At 38.9% G+C, this 25,378-nt stretch overlaps 1 protein-coding gene across 1 annotated transcript; it reads right to left on the bottom strand.

Moving 5' to 3' along the window:
• Window positions 1–1,540: 1,540 nt before the first annotated feature.
• Window positions 1,541–12,531, bottom strand: LOC134747294 (uncharacterized). Its single transcript, XM_063681919.1, has 7 exons — window positions 12,279–12,531; window positions 11,200–11,310; window positions 6,926–7,344; window positions 6,636–6,738; window positions 3,691–3,786; window positions 2,131–2,286; window positions 1,541–1,613 (listed from the first exon to the last, which is right to left on the bottom strand). The coding sequence occupies exons 1-7, from the start codon at window positions 12,483–12,485 to the stop codon at window positions 1,560–1,562; spliced, it is 1,146 nt and encodes a 381-aa protein (XP_063537989.1). The 5' UTR covers window positions 12,486–12,531; the 3' UTR covers window positions 1,541–1,559.
• Window positions 12,532–25,378: the final 12,847 nt, after the last annotated feature.

The following is a 25,378-nucleotide window of genomic DNA, read 5'->3' on the forward strand; positions in this document are numbered from 1 at the left end:
GAATCAGTGGCGGAGTGTTGCAATTGGAGGTATGTTTCTTGATAATGTGTCGTGATGCACTTTGACTGATTTTACACTTGTTTTACAATAAATTGGAATTAAAATATGCAGCGATCTCTCTATACGTGTTTACATGGCTAGGGTTGCCATGTTTTTTTTTATGTGATATGTTGCTGTCACATCAAATGTCACTGTCAATTTCCTGCCGTTGCCCCATAGCTGTAACAATTTTAACGTTAAATCCGTCACTCGCTTTATCAATATTGACATGACATGACCCGTTTTCCGTTGCTTCGACACCGCAGCAGTAACGCTACAGCAGTAATGCTGCTGTAGTCGGAAGCAGAAAGTAACATTTAAACCCAAGAGACATTCTTATCAAATGTATTAAGTATATAATTATGCTTCTACATAACTGCAGCATTCATAATAATATCACAACACCTTTTTTATAAAATAGCAATTGAATAAAGCAAACAAAATATATAATATAAACAGTTTTAGACTAGTGAGAATAAAGAATAAAATACCTATATTCTTTATTCTCACAGACTCAAATATAAATTTACAGCTATTCCTAGTCACTAAAACTGTTAATAGATACAGTCAGTAACTATCATAAACATTTATACAATTTTCGAACTATCTATTAGGAATAAAGTGGTGAAATGTATAGATGTTTCTGGTTAAATTAAATATATTACTACGTTACATAGGTAAAGTTTAAAAAAATTCTTCACATAATAATACAATAATATATCATAATAATTACAATTATTGTAATTGTCGTTGCATAAATGGGTCATACACATTTTATAGTATTCCTCATTCGTTCGTGTGTTTCCTGTAGTAACGCGGTTAAACCGTTAACGCAGTCGCAAATTAAACTGGTAACCATGGTAACTCCAGGTTTAACCGGTTAACCCGGGTTTGTGGTATAGTGCAAGTGGGCCTTAATTCGTAAATTGGTTGTGATCTTCCAAGTATAACATTTTACGTTAAATTTTTTAACCCATGTGCGCTGACCCTAGCTCCTCGTAAACGCTTCATAATGCGGTGTCTGTGAAATATCTACTACCTACATATTTAGAAACATTGAGGCCCCGACATTTAAAGCTTTTTATTGTATTAGGTAGGTACCTTGACCGTCCATTCCCTTGCTTGCCACCCACTCATTGAATGGATTGATATAAAACTCGTGTAAAGTAAATAAATACTAAAGAAATTACGTTGCTCCCACTTCATTTTATTTTGCAATTCAACCAAAGCTAAAACAAGATCAAAATAAAATACAATACTTAGAAGTCCCAACCTACTACCTTGTAATGTTATTAATGTAATAAAATATTTTCATTTTCATTTTTCACTTTTTCATACGTATTTTTATAAGTTTATTATTTATGCAACTTCATACCGTAGATTTAGTACTCCCACCAATCTCATAATTATTAATAAATTCAGGTATAGTCAGCAGCAAAATAAATAAATAAAACTACAGGTACTACGCTACATTTTCTTTCTTGCCTTTAAAATTGATTGCCAGCCTCTGCTGGCATAATTTATTCTATACTAGATTTCAACATAACATAGTACGAAAATGTTGATTTTAGGATCTGAAACAAATAATACATCTTCAATAAAACGAAAAATAATGTTTATGATCAATTCAACTGCAAATACACTCGAGAGCATTGCACAGCGATTGTTTAGTTAGCAGATTTTGGGCACTACTGGTAATATGAAATTGATTTTTTCTAAAACGAATAGATATAAATTTATAATACATTCCGACGTTTCGAACCCTTTACAGCGTTAGTGGTCAACGGGTAACTGAGGAAAAACTACAATGTGCAAAACTGCCCACATAGAAAAATAATAAACCATAATAAACTATAGATTTTAAGGCTGGTTATAAAAAAATAATAAAATAATGGTTATATAAAATTTTAAATATATAGTGTATAGTTCATTATTTTTGTATGTGGTAGTTTTATTTGCTGACATCACAGACCTACGCGATACAATAGTAAACACTAATAGTAGTATTATTATATTACTTTTACGATATGAAGTGTCGATAAACTTATGCAATCCAGCTATGCCACGCTTCTCTTCCCCATCTATACTTACCGATGCCAAGGGCCTTACTCCAGCTCTTAGCCCACCAGACGCTTTGAACACCAAAGGAGTCTGCATTCGGCGCAAGATTGGTAGTAGTAACCTTTGATTAGGTACTGACATCTTCTCCCAAGGCACGCTGTACAGCAAAAGCGGCAGGTCATCCGTCTTTGAAAATAGTTACTTAGTCATTTACTTACTGCATTATTTTAGCATTACAAGACTACCTAACGTATGTTAAATACTTGTATAATTTTCAATACTTACCCTTGCTCCCGAGAAAATTGATAATAAATGAATGTTAATGCCTGTTACCTAATGTCTATTAACATAATGAAACTGTGCTAGATTTGCAAATTATCCCTGGACATTATATGAGATACACTAGATAGATAGATAGATAGATAAAAGATTTATTTGTACAGCTGAAATTACACACAATATTTATACAAACACAACAGAAGAAAAAAAAACTAATTACTACTTACACTAACAAAGAAATAAAATTATAACGAGAATACCCTAATAAAAATGAAACAGAAATGGTGTAAAATTATGTGCAAACTGTGTGCGTTGCAGCAGGACAAAAGGGTCACGGCTCAGTGATACGCTTCGCTCTTTGGAGCAAAGCACTGATTTTCTGCCGGGACCCAGGTCACAACAGATAATATATATACAATGTGCTTACGTAAGCGGAATGAAATGTACTGTGTAAAGTGTGATTATATGTGCATGTCGTGTGATAATTACTTGATTAAATATTAAGACAGTAGGTAAATGACCCGTGTGTAGTGTACTGTGTGTAAGTCTCCAAGTTATGTGACATTTTAGTTGTGTGGCATCAGCCCCACCATGTTATATCCTGAAATCTGCAACCAAATAGCCGAATGGAATCCCAGCGGTTTGTTTTTCAAGAAGTATTTTTTTAAAGTGACTTTTAAATGTCTTTTTAGATTTAAGTTGTCTTAAAAGCGGGGGGATATCATTCCAGCATTTGGTCGCAAGAAAACGGAAACAACCGGTAAAGGCAATCGTCCTATGAGGATGTACTTCTAAAATGCAACGTCGAGTAGATCTTGTGGCGTGTCGTTTATGAAAAGAAGAAAAATTTATTTTAGAATAAAGATACTCGGGTGACTTGCAATTTATAACGCCAAAGAGAAGACAAGCAAGGTGTAAATGTCTACGTGATGCCATATTCAGAGTCGAAGATTTGTTCAAGAATGGTGTGATATGGCTCCTTGGAGGAACTTTGTAGCAATATCGATAACACGCGTTTTGAACTCGTTGTATTAATCGACGAGTTTCTTGTTGCAAACGAGGCCCGTATACCACATCGCCGTAGATTACATCACTAAGTAATAAAGTATCGCGATGGTCATGTGCAAAGTACGAGTGTACTAATAAAATGCGATGATCGCATTCTGCGTTACTTGTGGGCCCTAATTTTCATACCCATTGATTATCTTAAATTACTAAAACTCCAATATCGTGCACAACACAGCCCAAAAGTATTTGTATTTTATTTTTGTTTTGGCACGTAAAAAGCAACGAAACGAACGCAACATTTACCTTAATACGTATTTGTTCTAAAGCCAGCGACATTAATATCAGGCATCCCATGTGAAACTGCATCATAATTACATAGGACAGTCTGTTTGCTTTATCCTGAAACAAAATAAAGTTTATTTTCTACTCCAGCACTTATTTAATTGTGTAGATTAAATGACTGCCAGTGAGGTCGATCTAAACTTCATAAAGAAGTGCGGCGCGCGGGGCCCCGGCGCAGTGTTCTTAGGATCCTAACAGCAGTGTTCTTAGGAATATTCATACATTATTATGCAACTGTTTTTTTTATTATTCTGACTTCTAAACAAAGATCTACAAATACCAATTAAGTGGAATCCGTTTATTATGACTCTGCTTATACTGACCAACCGCTTACTATGACGTAATTACTTACTGTGCGAAGTTTGGTTTTCATATAAAATTCTTTGTGACAAGTCGGATAAGATGACTTCGCTTATGGTGACAAATCGCTTATAAATCCTATTTTCATGAAATTATGTCCGGTTATACTGACACGTTCGCTGGTTTTCGTGGCCGTCCCCACGACTTTCCCTGCGAGGACGTTTGGTGCATGCATGGCGTGTAAGTTGTTTTAGTTTTGATTCTCAGTGACAATTTGTACAAGGTTAATAAAACTCATCTCTCGCAAAGGAATTTGAGATTAATTTGGAAAAATTAACAAAAATAAGAAGTTAATATGCTATGTTTTATATGACATCCGTTTAGTACCTACCTATTACCTATGACGTGTTTCTCACTTCCCTTCGATGTCATTATATGCGGATTCTACTGTACTTACTTTGATTTTATTTATAATTTTAGGTGTTTGCTGCTGTCTATTAAGGCGGTTCCCTGAGCCAGAAATCGAAAAATCTCCTTATATGATCATGTTTTTGTAAGAGGCGTTGATATTCGTAGACGTGGAAAAAATATATGTAGTTCTTGACTATATTATCTTTAATAACATAGCTTCCGATACACGAATTATGACACTTCGCTCGATATAATTAATTCCCAGTAACCTCTAACTTGGACTTTTAATCAAACTTTACTTGGTTATTTATTATGTGATACCTACTACAAACAAAAAAAGAAGAAAAAACAATCTTTACTTAAGTAGTAATTTCATAGCTTTAGAATTTCTATATTGTAAGGTAACGTTTTTAAAATGAATAAAATTTGTGAGAATCATTGTAAGAATCTCAAATAATTTTTTTTTAATTTTAGGATAAACAATTTAGAAGTTATTGAAGAAAATAGGCAAAAAATTACCATTCCCCCCCCCCCCTTTATCTCCGAAACTACTGGGTCTAAAATTTTGAAAAAAATGCACAAAATAGATCTTTACCATTACAGCAAAACCTATTAGAAATGTGCATCCAAGCGTGAGTCGGACTTAATTACTTAGTTTTTGATCTGACCCCTACGGGTTTTTTAAAGACATTTCACTCACGTTTCACATACAAAATACATTGTTTAAATTGTGTAATATACGGAACCCTTAGAACGCGAGTCCGACTCGCACTTGGCCGGGTTTTATTTATAGTATCACATATAAATAACCGAGTCCGAGTTCGAGGTTACTTTGGGAATTAATTGTATCAAGCGAAGTGTAAATTTTATAATAACTGTTTTCATTCGTGTATCGGAAGCTATTTTATAAAAGATAATTATAGTCAAGAACTACATATATTTTTTCCATGTCTACGAATATCAACGCCTCTTAGAAAAACATGATCATATAAAGAGATTTTTCGCCTTCTGGCTCAGGGAACCGCCTTAAGATTAATTTATTTAATAATAATTAATTATAATATAAATAGATAAATTACCCGGAATGAATAATGTTAAACCGTAATAAGCCTTATAACTCTACAACGAAATTTTCACCCAAACTGCAACACAGTATTTTGCCTGTACAACGCGGCATAATGACTGATTAGTTTCAGAAGTTGCCTCATTAAATGGTGTGTGTTAGTACTGCGACAATGTCGAATGCGGTAAATAACTTGGTATCAAATTATTTTGACGGATTGTAATTAGGTATATATTTTTTTTATAATTTTCTTATTCAGTTTTTGACGTAACCACATCATGTGATCTATTTTAACTCATAAAACTGGCCAAGATGTTAAATTAATCAAATTAAATAGTTTCTTTAGTTTTATAATTAGTATTTTTAACTTAATTTGGTCCTAAATGTGTGTAAAAAGAATCCCAGGAGGTGTTCATAATTTTTGGGAGCCTTGGGAGATACATTGCTGAATAAAGCATATGATATGCTTACTTGTATAAGGCATATTTGAAGTTTGAAGTTTATTGATATTGACTGGTCTGTTACCTGTTGACGGCTAACCCGAATTTGATGAAATTTTGAAAGTTGAAAGCTAGAGCCCTAAATATATAAACGTAAATAATACTGTAGGGTTCTTTTATTTTTGGAAATCCACCCCCTGGGGGAGAGAAAATAATTAATACAGACAAACCCGATCCGGGCGGAGCCTACTCAAATAGTAATTTCTTGTTATGAAACGGTTTTGGATATGATCTGTCAGCAACTGTTCTGTCAACAGTGACATTTCTGATTAAAGAAATGTCACTGTCGACAGCTGACAGATCATACCTTTAACCGTTTGATAACAAGAAATGATTATCCGAATAGGCCTGGCTCCTGATTTTTATTATGGAATGTTTCAGTGACACAGAGAATAAACAAAATAAGCGTACTAAGCAGTCTATATATGTTTTCATGATATTTATTTAAGTACAGTCAACGTCAAATATATGTTTACATTTTTCGCCTTAATACAAAAGAGGATTCAAAAAGAGTAAGGTGTTGCTGCCCCTTACTCTTTTTTAACACATATCTTTGACGTTGACTGTACTTATCCGATGTAATGAGAGCAGATGTTTTTTTTATACACAGATTTAAGAATCAATCTACGTACCCCAATCATTATTTGGTATAGTAATAAACTGTCAACGATTAGGTTGTGAGCATAATTTATAGCTACATTCATTCCAAACGCAGCCTGCATATCTTTGAAAGTGCTGTAACAAATGAGTATCAAACATATTTATAATGAGTAACATAAGTAAATAAAAATTATTAATAACGTCAAAAAATACATTCAATCGTATTGAATAACCTGCTCATTTTAATCCTCTTTATAATATTTCAATAAATAACTTATTAGGATGGATGAGAAAGCTAAGCTTACACACATATATTACTTACCTTAAAATAAAAGAATGATATTTTATAATGTCGACAATCCTTGTTTTAGTTGTAGATTCATCTAGCTTTGTAGCAAAATATGTTTTTATCTTGTGTCTTAGTACGTCTATATGACTCAAAAAGTGAAAAATGAAAATAAAGTTAATGGAATCATAAAGAGCAAAGACACAGCAACCAGTACCAACGAGGTACACGTTCATGGCGTGAGTTATGGCCCACGTATTGTAGTCATAGCCGTAGTCAAACGGCATCCACATGTACAAACACGTTTCCATCCGTACCAGCCGTTTTTCTATTAGTTCTTTGTTTTTAATGTTGTTCATAAGAGGAACGAAAATCCATAGAAGCCAGTCGAAAAGAATGAATGATGCAAGACACAACGTGATCCAACGGGTGTGGCGTTCGACTTGAATTAATTTCTGTAAAAACAAGCAGTGTTAGGGGTGATCTGAAAAAAATTGCGGCCCTAGTTCGACAGCCCACCTAGACACCACCATATTTTGTGTTGACCTTGTGATTCAATAGTCAAACGTCAAGTTTTGACAATCAAAACTACCTACCGCATAATGTACGGAACCGTACCGCGTACATATATTTTAGCTATCAAATTCGAGACACCATTTTTAGGGACCTCAAAAGGAAATAAAAGAACCCTTATAGGATCGCTCGTGCGTCTGTCTGTCTGTCTGTCCGTCTGTCACAGCCTATTTTCTCCGAAACTACTGGACCAATTAAGTTTAAATTTGGTATACATATGTAAGTTTGTGACCCAAAGACGAACATGTAACGTAAACAAATGAATTTTAAACATGGAGGCCACTTTTGGGGGGTAAATATGAAAATTTTAAAATATAGTTTTTCAAACTATATTGTGTTACATATCAAACGAAAGAGCTCATTGTGAGAATCTCAAATATATATTTTTTCTAATTTTAGGATAAACAGTTTAGAAGTTATTTAAGAAAATAGTCGAAAAATTACCATTCCCCCCCCCCAACCCTTTATCTCCGAAACTACTGGGTCTAAAATTTTGAAAAAAATACACAAATTACAGGAAAATCTATTAGAAATGTGCAGTCAAGCGTGAGTCGGGCTTATCTACTTAGTTTTTGATCCGACCCCTACGGGTATTTTAAAGACATTTCACTCATGTCATGTTTTACATAAAAAAATACATTGTTTATATTGTGTAATTTACGGAACCCTTGGAACACAAGTCCGACTCGCACTAGGCCGGTTTTTTCCTAAACTTTATTCCTCTTCTACTATTATTAAATCTCTACATCATACCTATGGTAGCGATTGCATTGATACTTTCAACATTGTCTCATAAACCAAACACTGCCTAAAAATGTTTTTTAAGTCAGGCAATTGGCTAGGTATTTTGGCCAACTTGTAGGAACACGTGTTTGCCTATTGGAAGGTTTAAAATGTCGACTTAATTAGATAACGATTTGACCCCGCTTAGTGCATCTCGCTCATATTTGTATATTTGTACACGCGAGATGTAGGCACCAATGATCGACACTTTTAGGAGATAGTGGGGTTTCCTATAAAATTAAGAGTGATTTAGCCATCATTAAGCCAAAATTAATGATTGAGTGTATTCTTTTTATAGAATATATAGATAGAAGAAGAAAAAAAAAAGAAAAAAGTGTATAAATCTCTAGTAACCGACACCCAGTTATCGACAGTTACCAGTTACCGGCACCCATCTATCGACTATTAATTACCCGTAATGTGCATTTGCCAGATCACCACAATAATACAATGGTCCCTTCTTCGGTAATTAAACAAAACCGGCCAAGTGCGAGTCGGACTCGCGCACCGAAGATTCCGTACTTTTTTTAAATATTCGAGTTGATTGAATGAAAGGTAAATTGCGGTTTACGATTTATGACGTATTAAAAAAAACTACTTACTAGATCTCATTCAAACCAATTTTCGGTGGAAGTTTGGATGGTAATGTACATTGTAGCCGCCGTACAGGTCTCGACGACAAATAAAAAGACTTCGATTTGAAGTAAACTTATAATTAATAGGTGCTGGTTACTTTACAAGGTACAGTTGACGTAAACGGTTAAAGGTGTAGAAGTGGTGGTAATAGTATGGAGGCCGATGCGAAAGTGATTAAGCTAATTTTGAATGGTAAAATTTTGAATGTACACGCGAGATGTAGGCACCAATGATCGACACTTTTAGGAGATAGTGGGGTTTCCTATAAAATTAAGAGTGATTTAGCCATCATTAAGACAAAATTAATGATTGAGTGTATTCTTTTTATTAACCATAAACAGGATAGAAGAAGAAAAAAAAAAGAAAAAAGTGTATAAATCTCTAGTAACCGACACCCAGTTATCGACAGTTACCAGTTACCGGCACCCATCTATCGACTATTAATTACCCGTAATGTGCATTTGCCAGATCACCACAATAATACAATGGTCCCTTCTTCGGTAATTAAACAAAACCGGCCAAGTGCGAGTCGGACTCGCGCACCGAAGATTCCGTACTTTTTTTAAATATTCGAGTTGATTGAATGAAAGGTAAATTGCGGTTTACGATTTATGACGTATTAAAAAAAACTACTTACTAGATCTCATTCAAACCAATTTTCGGTGGAAGTTTGGATGGTAATGTACATTGTAGCCGCCGTACAGGTCTCGACGACAAATAAAAAGACTTCGATTTGAAGTAAACTTATAATTAATAGGTGCTGGTTACTTTACAAGGTACAGTTGACGTAAACGGTTAAAGGTGTAGAAGTGGTGGTAATAGTATGGAGGCCGATGCGAAAGTGATTAAGCTAATTTTGAATGGTAAAAAGGTAGTCTTAATTTAGGTGCCTCTAATTGGCCGCGATACAGGTTATGTGGAGCGCTCCTATTGGTGCATTTAAATAAGCCTCCGCATAGTAAGCGAGCCCGACGGCTGCGTGTAGCTACTGCATTATACAAATAATTTAGTTTTATCATTCTCTTATTTTAGAAGTTACAGTTACTTTGGAAGTGTCTCTCGCGCAAACTATTCAGTTTAGAAAAAAAATATATTAGAAATCTCAATATCATTTTTGAAGACCTATCTATAAAAACCCCACACGTATGGGTTTGATGAAAAATTTTTTTTTGAGTTTTAGTTCTATGGGGAACCCCCAAAATTTATTGTTTTTTTTTCTATTTTTGTGTGAAAATCTTAATGCGGTTCACAGAATACATCTACTTACCAAATTTCAACAGTATAGTTCTTATAGTTTCGGAAAAAAGTGGCTGTGACATACCGACGGGCAGACAGACAGACAGACATGACGAATCCATAAGGGTTCCGTTTTTTTTTCATTTGGCTACGGAACCCTAATTAACTATTCAATAAGTATTCATTTATTGTTTAAAGTACCCATTATATTAGAAACATTCATGCTAAGTGTATTAATTATACAAATAAATACACATAATATGTATAATAATGTCTGTACGTAAAAGGGAACAGTCGTGGATTAAAAGGGAACCCAAACATTATCTGACTCTTCTCTTTCCGAACAGACTTTCCTAACTTCGGTGTTCGCGGTAAGCCCTCTGGTAGCTCTACTTTGATTAATCTATTTCAAATATCTACCAAACAGGCGAAGCAATAGGAATCATATTATTATTTCAATGGGTGCCAGTCAACAGTGTGTTCTCTAGTGCAAAATTAAGAAATCTGTTTCCTAAGCATACTTTCTTAGGTAAAAAAAAAGTGTCAGTGTATGGTTCTTTTCGGTCATTGGTGCAAGTAATGTCAAATCAATATCAAGTTGAGGTTTTTAAACTTTCTATAGGCCTCCTGAAAAATAAAACGATTTTCCGATAGTGGCAAGCCAAGATACTTCGGGTACATTGGATGCTTTCTTTGCAAGCAATACGTCTTGCTTATCCTATGACAGCTGTTATAGGATAGTATCCCACTAGGTCTTATATAATTGATTCTGAAATTGGGTTTGAACTTCGAGTAAATGTCGACATGAAGAAACCTTCTTCGGCATTTTACGGAGCAATCAGGTAAAACAATGAATTCCTAAAACAATGTATTATGTATACCTACTTAGGTATGAATAACATCTTTTTCATTTAGCAATACATAATGGTTATTTGGGCCATGTCGAAAGGGGGTACTTTTATGCAAATAACAAATAATGTGAAGATATTGTGTAAAAAAACCAAAACATAGTTTTTAGGTTGCGTACAACAAGTAATTTTTCCAAACCAAAATAGATGCCATTATATAAATGATAACTTTACCTTCTTTATGAAAGGGTCCTCGTCGTCAATACAATTGTATAAGTGTATTTTATCCATAAGCTCTTTCATTATTTGGGGGTAAGCTGGTATCATGCAAATTAATATCTTTGCCTAAAAATATGTTTATAACAAAGATAATCAATTCCCTTAATTCATTATTGATCTACTCAGAAGCACGTTCCTCCGGCTGAACTGTGGCCAACAAAAAGTCGTAAAAGGTATATGTTTGGAACCCGCTTTGGACATCAACATAAACCAGGTGTTTTAGATATAACACTTTAAACTCATTTTCATTTTCAAACTCTCTCGTTTTGTACACAGAATTAATGTAATAAAAATTCATTATTTTACCTTTTTTCCGACGTTTCAGCCAGGTTGTTAGTGTAGCGTGTTGTGCCGTGGACAATAAACATTAAACAAAAACAGGTAGATCAATTTATTTGTCTACCCCGAACATTTATATAAACGAATGTCGGGTAGTTTAGTGTTGTTTACTAATATCTCAATTGTCATTTTGCTGGGACGTAAGTCTTCCATGGCCACAGCTAGTACAACCTGGCTGAAACGTCGTACAAAATGTAAAATAATGAAACTTAATCGCGTTAGACCCGTTAATGACATTAATTAGGGGATTTAGATGACCGTGTACTAAATCATTAACCAAATTGATTTTGACACACTTGAATATTAAAATATTTAACGAGATATCTGAAATATCTAAAATTTTACTTAAAATAGGTAAGGGACCCTCAGATTTTTCAAAACTACCTGAAGGTAAGCTACATAATTGTCAACTACATACATAAAATACACTCTTTTTACCTATATTTTTTCTTAGTTTCTTCATTAAATATTAATTAAAGTAATAAAAACTTATAAAAGATTTTACCTTAATAAAGTAGGTACTACTTAAATGTGGACCAAACGTGAAAACTAGAAAATTGCTTTGCCACAGGTTGCTCTGATTTCTAAAAAACCGGAACCAGGACTTGCCATGGTGGAATTTTATATTAATGACAATACAAAATTGTAGTACATACTTAAAATTAAACGAGTAAAAAATTAACAAAATCATATACCACCACGATTGCAGTTGCTGGAATAATTGAAAACATGGTTCCCAAAATTCTAAAATTCAGATCATCAAAATTTATATACATGTATACAAATTGCAACATTAAGCACATCGGACTAGCAGCAGTCATCAGCCAAGTATTCCACAAGAAAACCTTGTGAACAGGAGGGAAACCCCACCAAGTTCGATTTCCCATACTAAAGATGTTCATTGCGAAAGCTAGTTTTTGATAAAATATCTGTTGCCTTGGAGGTAACCTGAAAAAAAAACATGCATTTGAATAAAGTCATTTATAATTTTCTCTCTTGATTAAAAAATGCCATAATTACAAATAGTATTCGAAGTTTTCTTTGAGGTCAACATTGTTAGTAACATGTTTTATAGAACTAGCTTGTTCGAACTCCATGTCCAATATGTCTGTATTTTTCAGTTGTTCCAAGTCGTTATGCTAGACTATTATTTAGACTTAAGTATTTAAGACAGTTGTTTGAAATGAATTTGTGTCCATTGTGTTACGAGTTATGATTCGGGCAAAAAACGGAACCCTTAGGGATTCATGTCTGTCTGTCTGTCTGTCCGTCCGTATGTCACAGCCACTTTTTTCCGAAACTATAAGAACTATACTGTTGAAGCTTGGTAAGTGTGATGGTGGTGATGTATTCTGTGAACCGCATTAAGATTTTCATACAAAAATAGAAAAAAAAAATTTGGGGGTTTTTTTCATCAAACCCATACGTGTGCGGTATCTACGGATAGGTCTCTTCAAAAATGATATTGGGGTTTCTAATATCATTTTTAGCGTTCCATACCTCAAAAGGAAAAAAACGGAACCCTTATAGGATAACTCGTGCGTCTGTCTGTCTGTCTGTCTGTCTGTCCGTCTGTCTGTCTGTCCGTCTGTCACAGCCTATTTTCTCCGAAACTACTGGACCAATTAAGTTGAAATTTGGTACACATATGTAACTTATGTAAGTATGTGACCCAAAGATGGACATGTATCATAAACAAATAAATTTTAAACACGGGGGCAACTTTTGGGGGGTAAATGAGAAAATTAAAAAATAAAGTTTGTCAAACTATATCTTATAACATATCAAATGAAAGAGTTCATTGTGAGAATCTCAAATATATTTTTTTATAATTTTACGATAAACAGTTTAGGAGTTTTTCAAGAAAATAGGCAAAAAATGACCAGTCCCCCTCTTTATCTCCGAAACTACTGGGTCAAAAATTTTGAAAAAAATGCACAAAATAGATCTTTACCATTACAGCAAAACCTATTAGAAATATACAGTCAAGCGTGATTCGGACTTAATTACTTAGTTTTTGATCCGACCCCTACGGGTTTTTTTAAGACATTTCACAAAAAAATACATTGTTTAAATTGTGTAATGTACGGAACCCTTGGAACGCGAGTCCGACTCGCACTAGGCCGGTTTTTTTCTAAACTGAATAGTTTGCGCGAGAGACACTTCCAAAGTGGTAAAATGTGTGTCCCCCTCTGTAATTTCTAAAATAAGAGAATAATAAAACTAAAAAAAAATTTATGATGTACATTACTATGCAAACTTACACCGAAAATTAGTTTTCTGAACGAGATCTAGTAAGTAGTTTTTTTAATACGTCATAAATCGCAAACCGCAATTTACCTTTCACTCACATTTCACATAAAAAATACATTGTTTAAATTGTGTAATGTACTGAACCCTCGGTGCGCGAGTCCAACTCGCACTTGGCCGGTTTTTTCATATTTGTAAGGTAAGACTTGTATGTTATCTGCTCTACGGCTTATGCACGTATGGGAACGGTACAAGGAAAAGGTCTCCCGGACATTTTGGAGCCAAGACCAACACACAGAGTTCCTTTCGCCCATTAAATGAAATGTAAGGGGTAGATAAGCCGATCGTGCGGATGCTGCTCATGGTATGCACGCAGAGTAAGCAAGCAAGTAAAGGAATCTAAAATGTACTAAGCTATTGTGTCAAAGCGATTAACGAAATACTCTAAATACAAATGGATAAATTAATAATCTTTAATAGAAAAAAAACCGGCCAAGTGCGAGACTTTTTAGTATTTGTTGTTATAGCGGCAACAGAAATACATCATCTGTGAAAATTTCAACTGTCTAGCTATCACGGTTCATGAGACACAGCCTGGTGACAGACAGACAGACGGACAGCGGAGTCTTAGTAATAGGGTCCCGTTTTTACCCTTTGGGTACGGAACCCTAAAAAACGACTTCACAAAACAGTTTGAAATGACATTTAAGTTATTTACTAGTAGGGTAAAGGCACCAGTGGTCAGCCTTTTTACGAAATTTCTATATTCAAGATCGTTTAATTTGCTTACTATTTGACCTATAAGAATTATGAAAGTTTTTACTGTTCAAGAATTTCATATAGTTAATTTTTTGTAAGGAATAAAACGTTTTTAAATGTTGCTTTTGGAAATGCAGCCGCCTTAAAAGTGTTACTTTTATATGGATTTATATTCTTTTTTCACTTTTTTTTCAGACAGACTAAGTATTAATCATGTGATGCAGTCCACACTCTTTTAACAAGAAATCATAATTCGACTGTTAACGACTTATCAAAATACCATGTGACACTCCAGAAGAAATGGCGCATATTACATGATCCTTCATGTCAGAAGATAGCACTTCTTTGAAGGAGTGTTGTGGTTCATGCTAGACAATTACCTATTATAAAAATTAAACTATTTTTCAATTAATAGTTTATCAATCTATAATATCACCTACTTTTGACATGAAAATTAGATAAGGTTTGATAATTACAGCCTAAAATAAGCAAGAAAGGCTGACCACTGGTGCATGGCTGAGCACTGGTTGCCTTTACCCATAGAGTATCTCGTAACAATTACAATTAGCCCCAAGACATAAAATACTTGGCGTGGAGGAGTTCCATTCTGGTCTTTTATTATTTCAATGTGTCTTTCTAACATGTGTCTGTTATCATAATATCATATTACGTGAAAGGATTTTCCCTGCAAGTAAAATACTATCACAAGGATCCTCATTCAACTACATCATATATTTCTTTCATATTGCGATCCTGACCAGATCATGCTGGGCGTATTCCCAAGGCTTTATTTCCCGTAAGTGCGCAGTCGCCAGCCAATAACCCATCTCCTGTAGTCATCGACTCTACGAGCAATATGCTCCATCCCTGTCAAGTCTATAAATTGTTTGCAGGAGAATATTTGCAATAGAGTTTATTTCCTTAATGTTTTTCAAGTAAACATTACGCGCCGTTCTAATCTTTGGATTTTTGAAGCGATTATTTTCAAAAGTGTTAGTAAAATATTTATTTTATTTTAAAAAACCTTAATGTGCCAAACGTTAAATTTTACTACATACTAGTTTGTTTTAGTTATATTGGTACATATTGTATGGAGTGCCCTGTAGAGAGAAATGTGACCTATAGAGGAGAACACCAGTCAGATGACATATGAAAGCGGATTACAGTAGATATTTGAGTAAAATAGGTACGTATGAAACAATTGGTGAAAATATGTGAATGTTATTCATAAAGTGCCGACTAGTCGCCGACTAAAAATCAGGCCGGATAGTCTGCTTTCCTGACTAGTCGGGACATTTTTTAGTATGTATATTTTATGACATGTACCTACTTATATTTAACTAAAAGATAACTCAAAATATAATAAAAAACAATGGACATGAATTCTTTTACAAAACGTCAATTAATTGGCATTTCCCGTTCGTTGTTATCTTTGATGATAGGAAGGTGAGCTGCTTGTTTAATTCTACTTACAAAATTAGAGGCTTTGTTACTTTCTTTGACTACTTCGTTGCTTCAACAAACGTTTGATGATATCATGTCTGAAATTACATAGGTGGGTAATTAGATACCCATTGAAACTATTTATTGTAGGTAGGTACTTAAATTAGTACCGTACCTAAGAGGCCAATTCAAACGTACACTTGATATCAAAACGATATCAAAATGATGTAAGCGTAAATTATAACTCATTTACGCTTACATTTCGGTCGGACTTATCCGAACGAGACGCGGGGGCGATGATAATAAAGAGTCCCCCGCAAGCTCGGTTCTCCATACAAACGTAGTAACGCTCTCATTAAAAAAAACTGTAATTAGTTTATGTAGCTTCAGATACCAGTGTTGGCCGAACGCTAATGCCATTAACCATTAAAAATTAACAATTAAAAAGGTTAATGGCCATTAACCATTAGCCATTTAATTCGGATTAAAGTTAATTCGGATTAAAGTTAATTCGGATTAAATTTTTGAGACGTTAATGGCCATTGAAGTTAATTCGGATTAACTTTAATTCGGATTAACTTCAATGGCCATTAAAGTTTCAAAAAATTTATTAGAATTACTCTCAATTGCATCAACGTCTAATAAAATTACATTCGTGATATTTTAAAATGAGACAGCAAAATGACCCTGACTGAACCCTGGCAGTAGTAGCAGTACCTACCTACTACCTAGTAGAATTCTGGTTTGGTGCAACACAGACATACGCGGTTTTGGTCATTTAAATCGTCTTGATGAGCACTTCGGAGAGCCGTACCCACGATAGAGCTGATGCTGAACCCTGGCAGTACCTAATGGATCTAAGGTTTGGTGCAACATAGGCACACGCTGTTTTAGTCATCCGACTTGTCTTGATGAGCACTTCGGAGAGCCATACCCATGATAGAGCTGATGCTGAACCCTGGCAGTACCTAATGGATCTAAGGTTTGGTGCAACATAGGCACACGCTGTTTTAGTCACCCGACTCGTCTTGATGAGCACTTAGGAGAGCAGTACCCATAATGGAGGTGATGCTGAACCCTGGCAGTACCTAGCGGAACTAAGGTTTGGTGCAACATAGGCACACGCTGTTTTAGTCATCCGACTCGTCTTGATGAGCACTTAGGAGAGCAGTACCCATGATAGAGCTGATGCTGAACCCTGGCACTACCTAGTGGATCTAAGGTTTGGTGCAACATAGGCACACGCTGTTTTAGTCACCCGACTCGTCTTGATGAGCACTTAGGAGAGCGGTACCCATGATAGAGCTGATGCTGAACCCTAGCAGTACCTAGTGGATCTAAGGTTTGGTGCAACATAGGCACACGCTGTTTTAGTCACCCGACTCGTCTTGATGAGCACTTAGGAGAGCAGTACCCATAATGGAGCTGATGCTGAACCCAGGCAGTACCTAGTGGATCTAAGGTTTGGTGCAACATAGGCACACGCTGTTTTAGTCACCCGACTCGTCTTGATGAGCACTTAGGAGAGCAGTACCCATGATAGAGCTGATGCTGAACCCTGGCAGTACCTAGTGGATCTAAGGTTTGGTGCAACATAGGCACACGCTGTTTTAGTCACCCGACTCGTCTTGATGAGCACTTAGGAGAGCGGTACCCATGATAGAGCTGATGCTGAACCCTGGCAGTACCTAGTGGATCTAAGGTTTGGTGCAACATAGGCACACGCTGTTTTAGTCACCCGACTCGTCTTGATGAGCACTTAGGAGAGCAGTACCCATGATAGAGCTGATGCTGAACCCTGGCACTACCTAGTGGATCTAAGGTTTGGTGCAACATAGGCACACGCTGTTTTAGTCATCCGACTCGTCTTGATGAGCACTTAGGAGAGCAGTACCCATAATGGAGGTGATGCTGAACCCTGGCAGTACCTAGCGGAACTAAGGTTTGGTGCAACATAGGCACACGCTGTTTTAGTCATCCGACTCGTCTTGATGAGCACTTAGGAGAGCAGTACCCATGATAGAGCTGATGCTGAACCCTGGCACTACCTAGTGGATCTAAGGTTTGGTGCAACATAGGCACACGCTGTTTTAGTCACCCGACTCGTCTTGATGAGCACTTAGGAGAGCGGTACCCATGATAGAGCTGATGCTGAACCCTAGCAGTACCTAGTGGATCTAAGGTTTGGTGCAACATAGGCACACGCTGTTTTAGTCACCCGACTCGTCTTGATGAGCACTTAGGAGAGCAGTACCCATAATGGAGCTGATGCTGAACCCTGGCAGTACCTAGTGGATCTAAGGTTTGGTGCAACATAGGCACACGCTGTTTTAGTCACCCGACTCGTCTTGATGAGCACTTAGGAGAGCAGTACCCATGATAGAGCTGATGCTGAACCCTGGCAGTACCTAGTGGATCTAAGGTTTGGTGCAACATAGGCACACGCTGTTTTAGTCACCCGACTCGTCTTGATGAGCACTTAGGAGAGCGGTACCCATGATAGAGCTGATGCTGAACCCTGGCAGTACCTAGTGGATCTAAGGTTTGGTGCAACATAGGCACACGCTGTTTTAGTCACCCGACTCGTCTTGATGAGCACTTAGGTGAGCAGCACCCATGATAGAGCTGATGCTGAACCCTGGCACTACCTAGTGGATCTAAGGTTTGGTGCAACATAGGCACACGCTGTTTTAGTCATCCGACTCGTCTTGATGAGCACTTAGGAGAGCAGTACCCATGATAGAGCTGATGCTGAACCCTGGCAGTACCTAGTGGATCTAAGGTTTGGTGCAACATAGGCACACGCTGTTTTAGTCACCCGACTCGTCTTGATGAGCACTTAGGAGAGCGGTACCCATGATAGAGCTGATGCTGAACCCTGGCAGTACCTAGTGGATCTAAGGTTTGGTGCAACATAGGCACGCGCTGTTTCGGTCATCTGACTCGTCTTGATGAGCACTTAGGAGAGCGGTACCCATGATAGAGCTGATGCTGCACCCTGGCAGTACCTAGTGGATCTAAGGTTTGGTGCAACATAGGCACGCGCTGTTTAGGTCATCCGACTCGTCTTGATGAGCACTTAGAAGAGCAGTACCCATGATAGAGCTGATGCTGAACCCTGGCAGTACCTAGTGGGTCTAAGGTTTGGTGCAACATAGGCACACGCTGTTTTAGTCATCCGACTCGTCTTGATGAGCACTTAGGAGAGCAGTACCCATGATAGAGCTGATGCTGAACCCTGGCAGTACCTAGTGGATCTAAGGTTTGGTGCAACATAGGCACACGCTGTTTTAGTCACCCGACTCGTCTTGATGAGCACTTAGTAGAGCGGTACCCATGATAGAGCTGATGCTGAACCCTGGCAGTACCTAGTGGATCTAAGGTTTGGTGCAACATAGGCACGCGCTGTTTAGGTCGTCCGACTCGTCTTGATGAGCACTTAGGAGAGCAGTACCCATGATAGAGCTGATGCTGCACCCTGGCAGTACCTAGTGGATCTAAGGTTTGGTGCAACATAGGCACGCGCTGTTTTGGTCATCTGACTCGTCTTGATGAGCACTTAGGAGAGCGGTACCCACGATAGAGCTGATGCTGAACCCTGGCAGTACCTAGTGGATCTAAGGTTTGGTGCAACATAGGCACGCGCTGTTTTGGTCATCTGACTCGTCTTGATGAGCACTTAGTAGAGCGGTACCCATGATAGAGCTGATGCTGAACCCTGGCAGTACATAGTGGAAGTAAGGTTTGGTGCAACATAGGCACGCGCTGTTTTGGTCATCCGACTCTTGAGGAGCACTTAGAAGAGCAGTAACCATGATAGAGCTGATGCTGAACCCTGGCAGTACCTAGTGGATCTAGGGTTTGGTGCAACATAGGCACACGCTGTTTTAGTCATCCGACTCGTCTTGATGAGCACTTAGGAGTGCAGTACCCATGATAGAGCTAATGCTGAACCCTGGCAGTACCTAGTGGATCCAGGGTTTGGTGCAACATAGGCACACGCTGTTTTAGTCATCCGACTCGTCTTGATGAGCACTTAGGAGAGCAGTACCCATGATAGAGCTGATGCTGAACCCTGGCAGTACCTAGTGGATCTAAGGTTTGGTACAACATAGGCACACGCTGTTTTAGTCACCCGACTCGTCTTGATGAGCACTTAGGAGAGCAGTACCCATAATGGAGCTGATGCTGAACCCTGGCAGTACCTAGCGGAACTAAGGTTTGGTGCAACATAGGCACACGCTGTTTTAGTCATCCGACTCGTCTTGATGAGCACTTAGGAGAGCAGTACCCATGATAGAGCTGATGCTGAACCCTGGCACTACCTAGTGGATCTAAGGTTTGGTGCAACATAGGCACACGCTGTTTTAGTCATCCGACTCGTCTTGATGAGCACTTAAGAGAGCAGTACCCATGATAGAGCTGATGCTGAACCCTGGCAGTACCTAATGGATCTAAGGTTTGGTGCGACATAGGCACACGCTGTTTTAGTCATCCGACTCGTCTTGATGAGCACTTATGAGAGCAGTACCCATAATGGAGCTGATGCTGAACCCTGGCAGTACCTAGCGGAACTAAGGTTTGGTGCAACGTAGGCACACGCTGTTTTAGTCATCCGACTCGTCTTGATGAGCACTTAGGAGAGCAGTACCCATGATAGAGCTGATGCTGAACCCTGGCAGTACCTAGTGGATCTAAGGTTTGGTGCATCATAGGGACACGCTGTTTTAGTCACCCGACTCGTCTTGATAAGCACTTAGGAGAACGGTACCCATGATAGAGCTGATGCTGAACCCTGGCAGTACCTAGTGGATCTAGGGTTTGGTGCAACATAGGCACACGCTGTTTTAGTCACCCGACTCGTCTTGATGAGCACTTAGGAGAGCAGTACCCATAATGGAGCTGATGCTGAACCCTGGCAGTACATAGTGGATCTAAGGTTTGGTGCAACATAGGCACGCGCTGTTTAGGTCATCCGACTCGTCTTGATGAGCACTTAGAAGAGCAGTACCCATGATAGAGCTGATGCTGAACCCTGGCAGTACCTAGTGGATCTAAGGTTTGGTGCAACATAGGCACACGCTGTTTTAGTCACCCGACTCGTCTTGATGAGCACTTAGGAGAGCGGTACCCATGATAGAGCCTTACCACCTACCTTAGATCCACTAGGTATTGCCAGGGTTCAGCATCAGCTCCATTATGGGTACTGCTCTCCTAAGTGCTCATCAAGACGAGTCGGGTGACTAAAACAGCGTGTGCCTATGTTGCACCAAACCCTAGATCCACTAGGTACTGCCAGGGTTCAGCATCAGCTCTATCATGGGTACCGCTCTCCTAAGTGCTTATCAAGACGAGTCGGGTGACTAAAACAGCGTGTCCCTATGATGCACCAAACCTTAGATCCACTAGGTACTGCCAGGGTTCAGCATCAGCTCTATCATGGGTACTGCTCTCCTAAGTGCTCATCAAGACGAGTCGGATGACTAAAACAGCGTGTGCCTACGTTGCACCAAACCTTAGTTTCGCTAGGTACTGCCAGGGTTCAGCATCAGCTCCATTATGGGTACTGCTCTCATAAGTGCTCATCAAGACGAGTCGGATGACTAAAACAGCGTGTGCCTATGTCGCACCAAACCTTAGATCCATTAGGTACTGCCAGGGTTCAGCATCAGCTCTATCATGGGTACTGCTCTCCTAAGTGCTCATCAAGACGAGTCGGATGACTAAAACAGCGTGTGCCTATGTTGCACCAAACCTTAGATCCATTAGGTACTGCCAGGGTTCAGCATCAGCTCTATCATGGGTACTGCTCTCCTAAGTGCTCATCAAGACGAGTCGGATGACTAAAACAGCGTGTGCCTATGTTGCACCAAACCTTAGACCCACTAGGTACTGCCAGGGTTCAGCATCAGCTCTATCATGGGTACTGCTCTTCTAAGTGCTCATCAAGACGAGTCGGATGACCTAAACAGCGCGTGCCTATGTTGCACCAAACCTTAGATCCACTAGGTATTGCCAGGGTTCAGCATCAGCTCTATCATGGGTACTGCTCTCCTAAGTGCTCATCAAGACGAGTCGGATGACCAAAACAGCGCGTGCCTATGTTGCACCAAACCTTAGTTCCACTATGTACTGCCAGGGTTCAGCATCAGCTCCATTATGGGTACTGCTCTCCTAAGTGCTCATCAAGACGAGTCGGGTGACTAAAACAGCGTGTGCCTATGTTGCACCAAACCCTAGATCCACTAGGTACTGCCAGGGTTCAGCATCAGCTCTATCATGGGTACCGCTCTCCTAAGTGCTTATCAAGACGAGTCGGGTGACTAAAACAGCGTGTCCCTATGATGCACCAAACCTTAGATCCACTAGGTACTGCCAGGGTTCAGCATCAGCTCTATCATGGGTACTGCTCTCCTAAGTGCTCATCAAGACGAGTCGGATGACTAAAACAGCGTGTGCCTACGTTGCACCAAACCTTAGTTCCGCTAGGTACTGCCAGGGTTCAGCATCAGCTCCATTATGGGTACTGCTCTCATAAGTGCTCATCAAGACGAGTCGGATGACTAAAACAGCGTGTGCCTATGTTGCACCAAACCTTAGATCCATTAGGTACTGCCAGGGTTCAGCATCAGCTCTATCATGGGTACTGCACTCCTAAGTGCTCATCAAGACGAGTCGGATGACTAAAACAGCGTGTGCCTATGTTGCACCAAACCTTAGTTCCGCTAGGTACTGCCAGGGTTCAGCATCAGCTCCATTATGGGTACTGCTCTCCTAAGTGCTCATCAAGACGAGTCAGGTGACTAAAACAGCGTGTGCCTATGTTGCACCAAACCTTAGATCCACTAGGTAGTTCCAGGGTTCAGCATCAGCTCTATCATGGGTACTGCTCTCCTAAGTGCTCATCAAGACGAATCGGATGACTAAAACAGCGTGTGCCTATGTTGCACCAAACCTTAGTTCCGCGAGGTACTGCCAGGGTTCAGCATCAGCTCCATTATGGGTACTGCTCTCCTAAGTGCTCATCAAGACGAGTCGGGTGACTAAAACAGCGTGTGCCTATGTTGCACCAAACCTTAGATCCACTAGGTACTGCCAGGGTTCAGCATCAGCTCTATCATGGGTACTGCTCTCCTAAGTGCTCATCAAGACGAGTCGGGTGACTAAAACAGCGTGTGCCTATGTTGCACCAAACCTTAGATCCACTAGGTACTGCCAGGGTTCAGCATCAGCTCTATCATGGGTACTGCTCTCCTAAGTGCTCATCAAGACGAGTCGGGTGACTAAAACAGCGTGTGCCTATGTTGCACCAAACCTTAGATCCACTAGGTACTGCCAGGGTTCAGCATCAGCTCTATCATGGGTACCGCTCTCCTAAGTGCTCATCAAGACGAGTCGGGTGACTAAAACAGCGTGTGCCTATATTGCACCAAACCTTAGATCCACTAGGTACTGCCAGGGTTCAGCATCAGCTCTATCATGGGTACCGCTCTCCTAAGTGCTTATCAAGACGAGTCGGGTGACTAAAACAGCGTGTCCCTATGATGCACCAAACCTTAGATCCACTAGGTACTGCCAGGGTTCAGCATCAGCTCTATCATGGGTACTGCTCTCCTAAGTGCTCATCAAGACGAGTCGGATGACTAAAACAGCGTGTGCCTACGTTGCACCAAACCTTAGTTCCGCTAGGTACTGCCAGGGTTCAGCATCAGCTCCATTATGGGTACTGCTCTCATAAGTGCTCATCAAGACGAGTCGGATGACTAAAACAGCGTGTGCCTATGTTGCACCAAACCTTAGATCCATTAGGTACTGCCAGGGTTCAGCATCAGCTCTATCATGGGTATGGCTCTCCGAAGTGCTCATCAAGACGAGTCGGATGACTAAAACAGCCTGTGCCTATGTTGCACCAAACCTTAGATCCATTAGGTACTGCCAGGGTTCAGCATCAGCTCTATCATGGGTATGGCTCTCCGAAGTGCTCATCAAGACGAGTCGGATGACTAAAACAGCCTGTGCCTATGTTGCACCAAACCTTAGATCCATTAGGTACTGCCAGGGTTCAGCATCAGCTCTATCATGGGTACGGCTCTCCGAAGTGCTCATCAAGACGATTTAAATGACCAAAACCGCGTATGTCTGTGTTGCACCAAACCAGAATTCTACTAGGTAGTAGGTAGGTACTGCTACTACTGCCAGGGTTCAGTCAGGGTCATTTTGCTCTCTCATTTTAAAATATCACGAATGTAATTTTATTAGACGTTAATCCAAATTGAGAGTAATTCGGATTAATTATTTGACTTTCATGCCCATTGAAGTTAATCCGAATTAAAGTTAATCCGAATTAACTTCAATGGCCATTAACGTCTCAAAAATTTAATCCGAATTAACTTTAATCCGAATTAACTTTAATCCGAATTAACTTTAATGCAATTGGTTAATGGCGGAACTAATGGTTAATAAAATTGATCAATGGTTAATTAAAATTAACAATTACGGCCAACACTGTCAGATACCATAGTAAAAAAAATACAGCGAATTTAAGTTTTTCATACAATACTTGTTTTTGCTATATGTATTTCGTTTGTTTTACGTTTATTACGTTTTTTCGGCACGTGCTGCACTAATCGTTGTTTTGTTTTATTCGTGTTATTGAATTCATAATTTTTAAGAAAAAAAAACCGACCTCAATGATGAAAGTTGAAAGTTGAAAGATTACTTGTTGTTGATGGTGCACTCTTAGATTCCAGACAATGAAATGAAAAAGACAGTATCTTTTGCCTAATTATGTAGAAAAGGAGGTGAAACCACCCACTTTTCTAGCAGCATTACGTTTCTGTAAGGGTCGCAGTTCTAACCTAACCTAACCCACTTTTCTGATAGCATTCCGTTTCTGTAAGGGTCACAGTTCTAACCTAACCTAACCTACTTTTCTGATAGAAGTTCTGGTCTGTGAGAATCGCAATTCAAAAACGCCTACCCACCTAACCCACTTTAGTAGCATTTCAGGGTCCGGGTCTGGGTTCGGATCCAAGTCCGGGTCCGTGTCCGGCTATCCGGGTCCAAGTTTGGGCCCGAGTTTGGTCTGGGTCCGGGTCCAGACCCGGGTTTCGGGTTTTGAGTCCGGGTCCGAGTTCGGTCCGGGTCCGAGTCCGGGTCCAAGTTTGGGTCTGGGTCCATAACGAAGAGAAAGGTTTACTAATGTATTGACAAAAATCGTTTCCCAAAGTATTACTTCGCAAACTATTTTAGGCAAATTATCATTTGGCAAAATTTCATTTCGCAAATTTTCATAATCCAACCTAACCTAACCCAACCTAGTACGTCATTTTCATTTCGCAAT

The sequence above is a fragment of the Cydia strobilella genome, chromosome 1 (genome assembly GCF_947568885.1).
Source record: "Cydia strobilella chromosome 1, ilCydStro3.1, whole genome shotgun sequence".
Classification (NCBI taxonomy): domain Eukaryota; kingdom Metazoa; phylum Arthropoda; class Insecta; order Lepidoptera; family Tortricidae; genus Cydia; species Cydia strobilella.

Bases quoted from the DNA above. Each gene is read 5' to 3' on its own strand.
- LOC134747294 (XM_063681919.1), bottom strand. From the start codon at position 12,485: ATGAACATCTTTAGTATGGGAAATCGAACTTGGTGGGGTTTCCCTCCT. The intron at 7,345-11,199 runs GTAAAGTTATCA...TTGTTTTTACAG, and splicing joins AGGACCCTTTCATAAAGAAG to AAATTAATTCAAGTCGAACG. The intron at 3,787-6,635 runs GTACGTAGATTG...ATTTTGTTTCAG, and splicing joins TATACCAAATAATGATTGGG to GATAAAGCAAACAGACTGTC.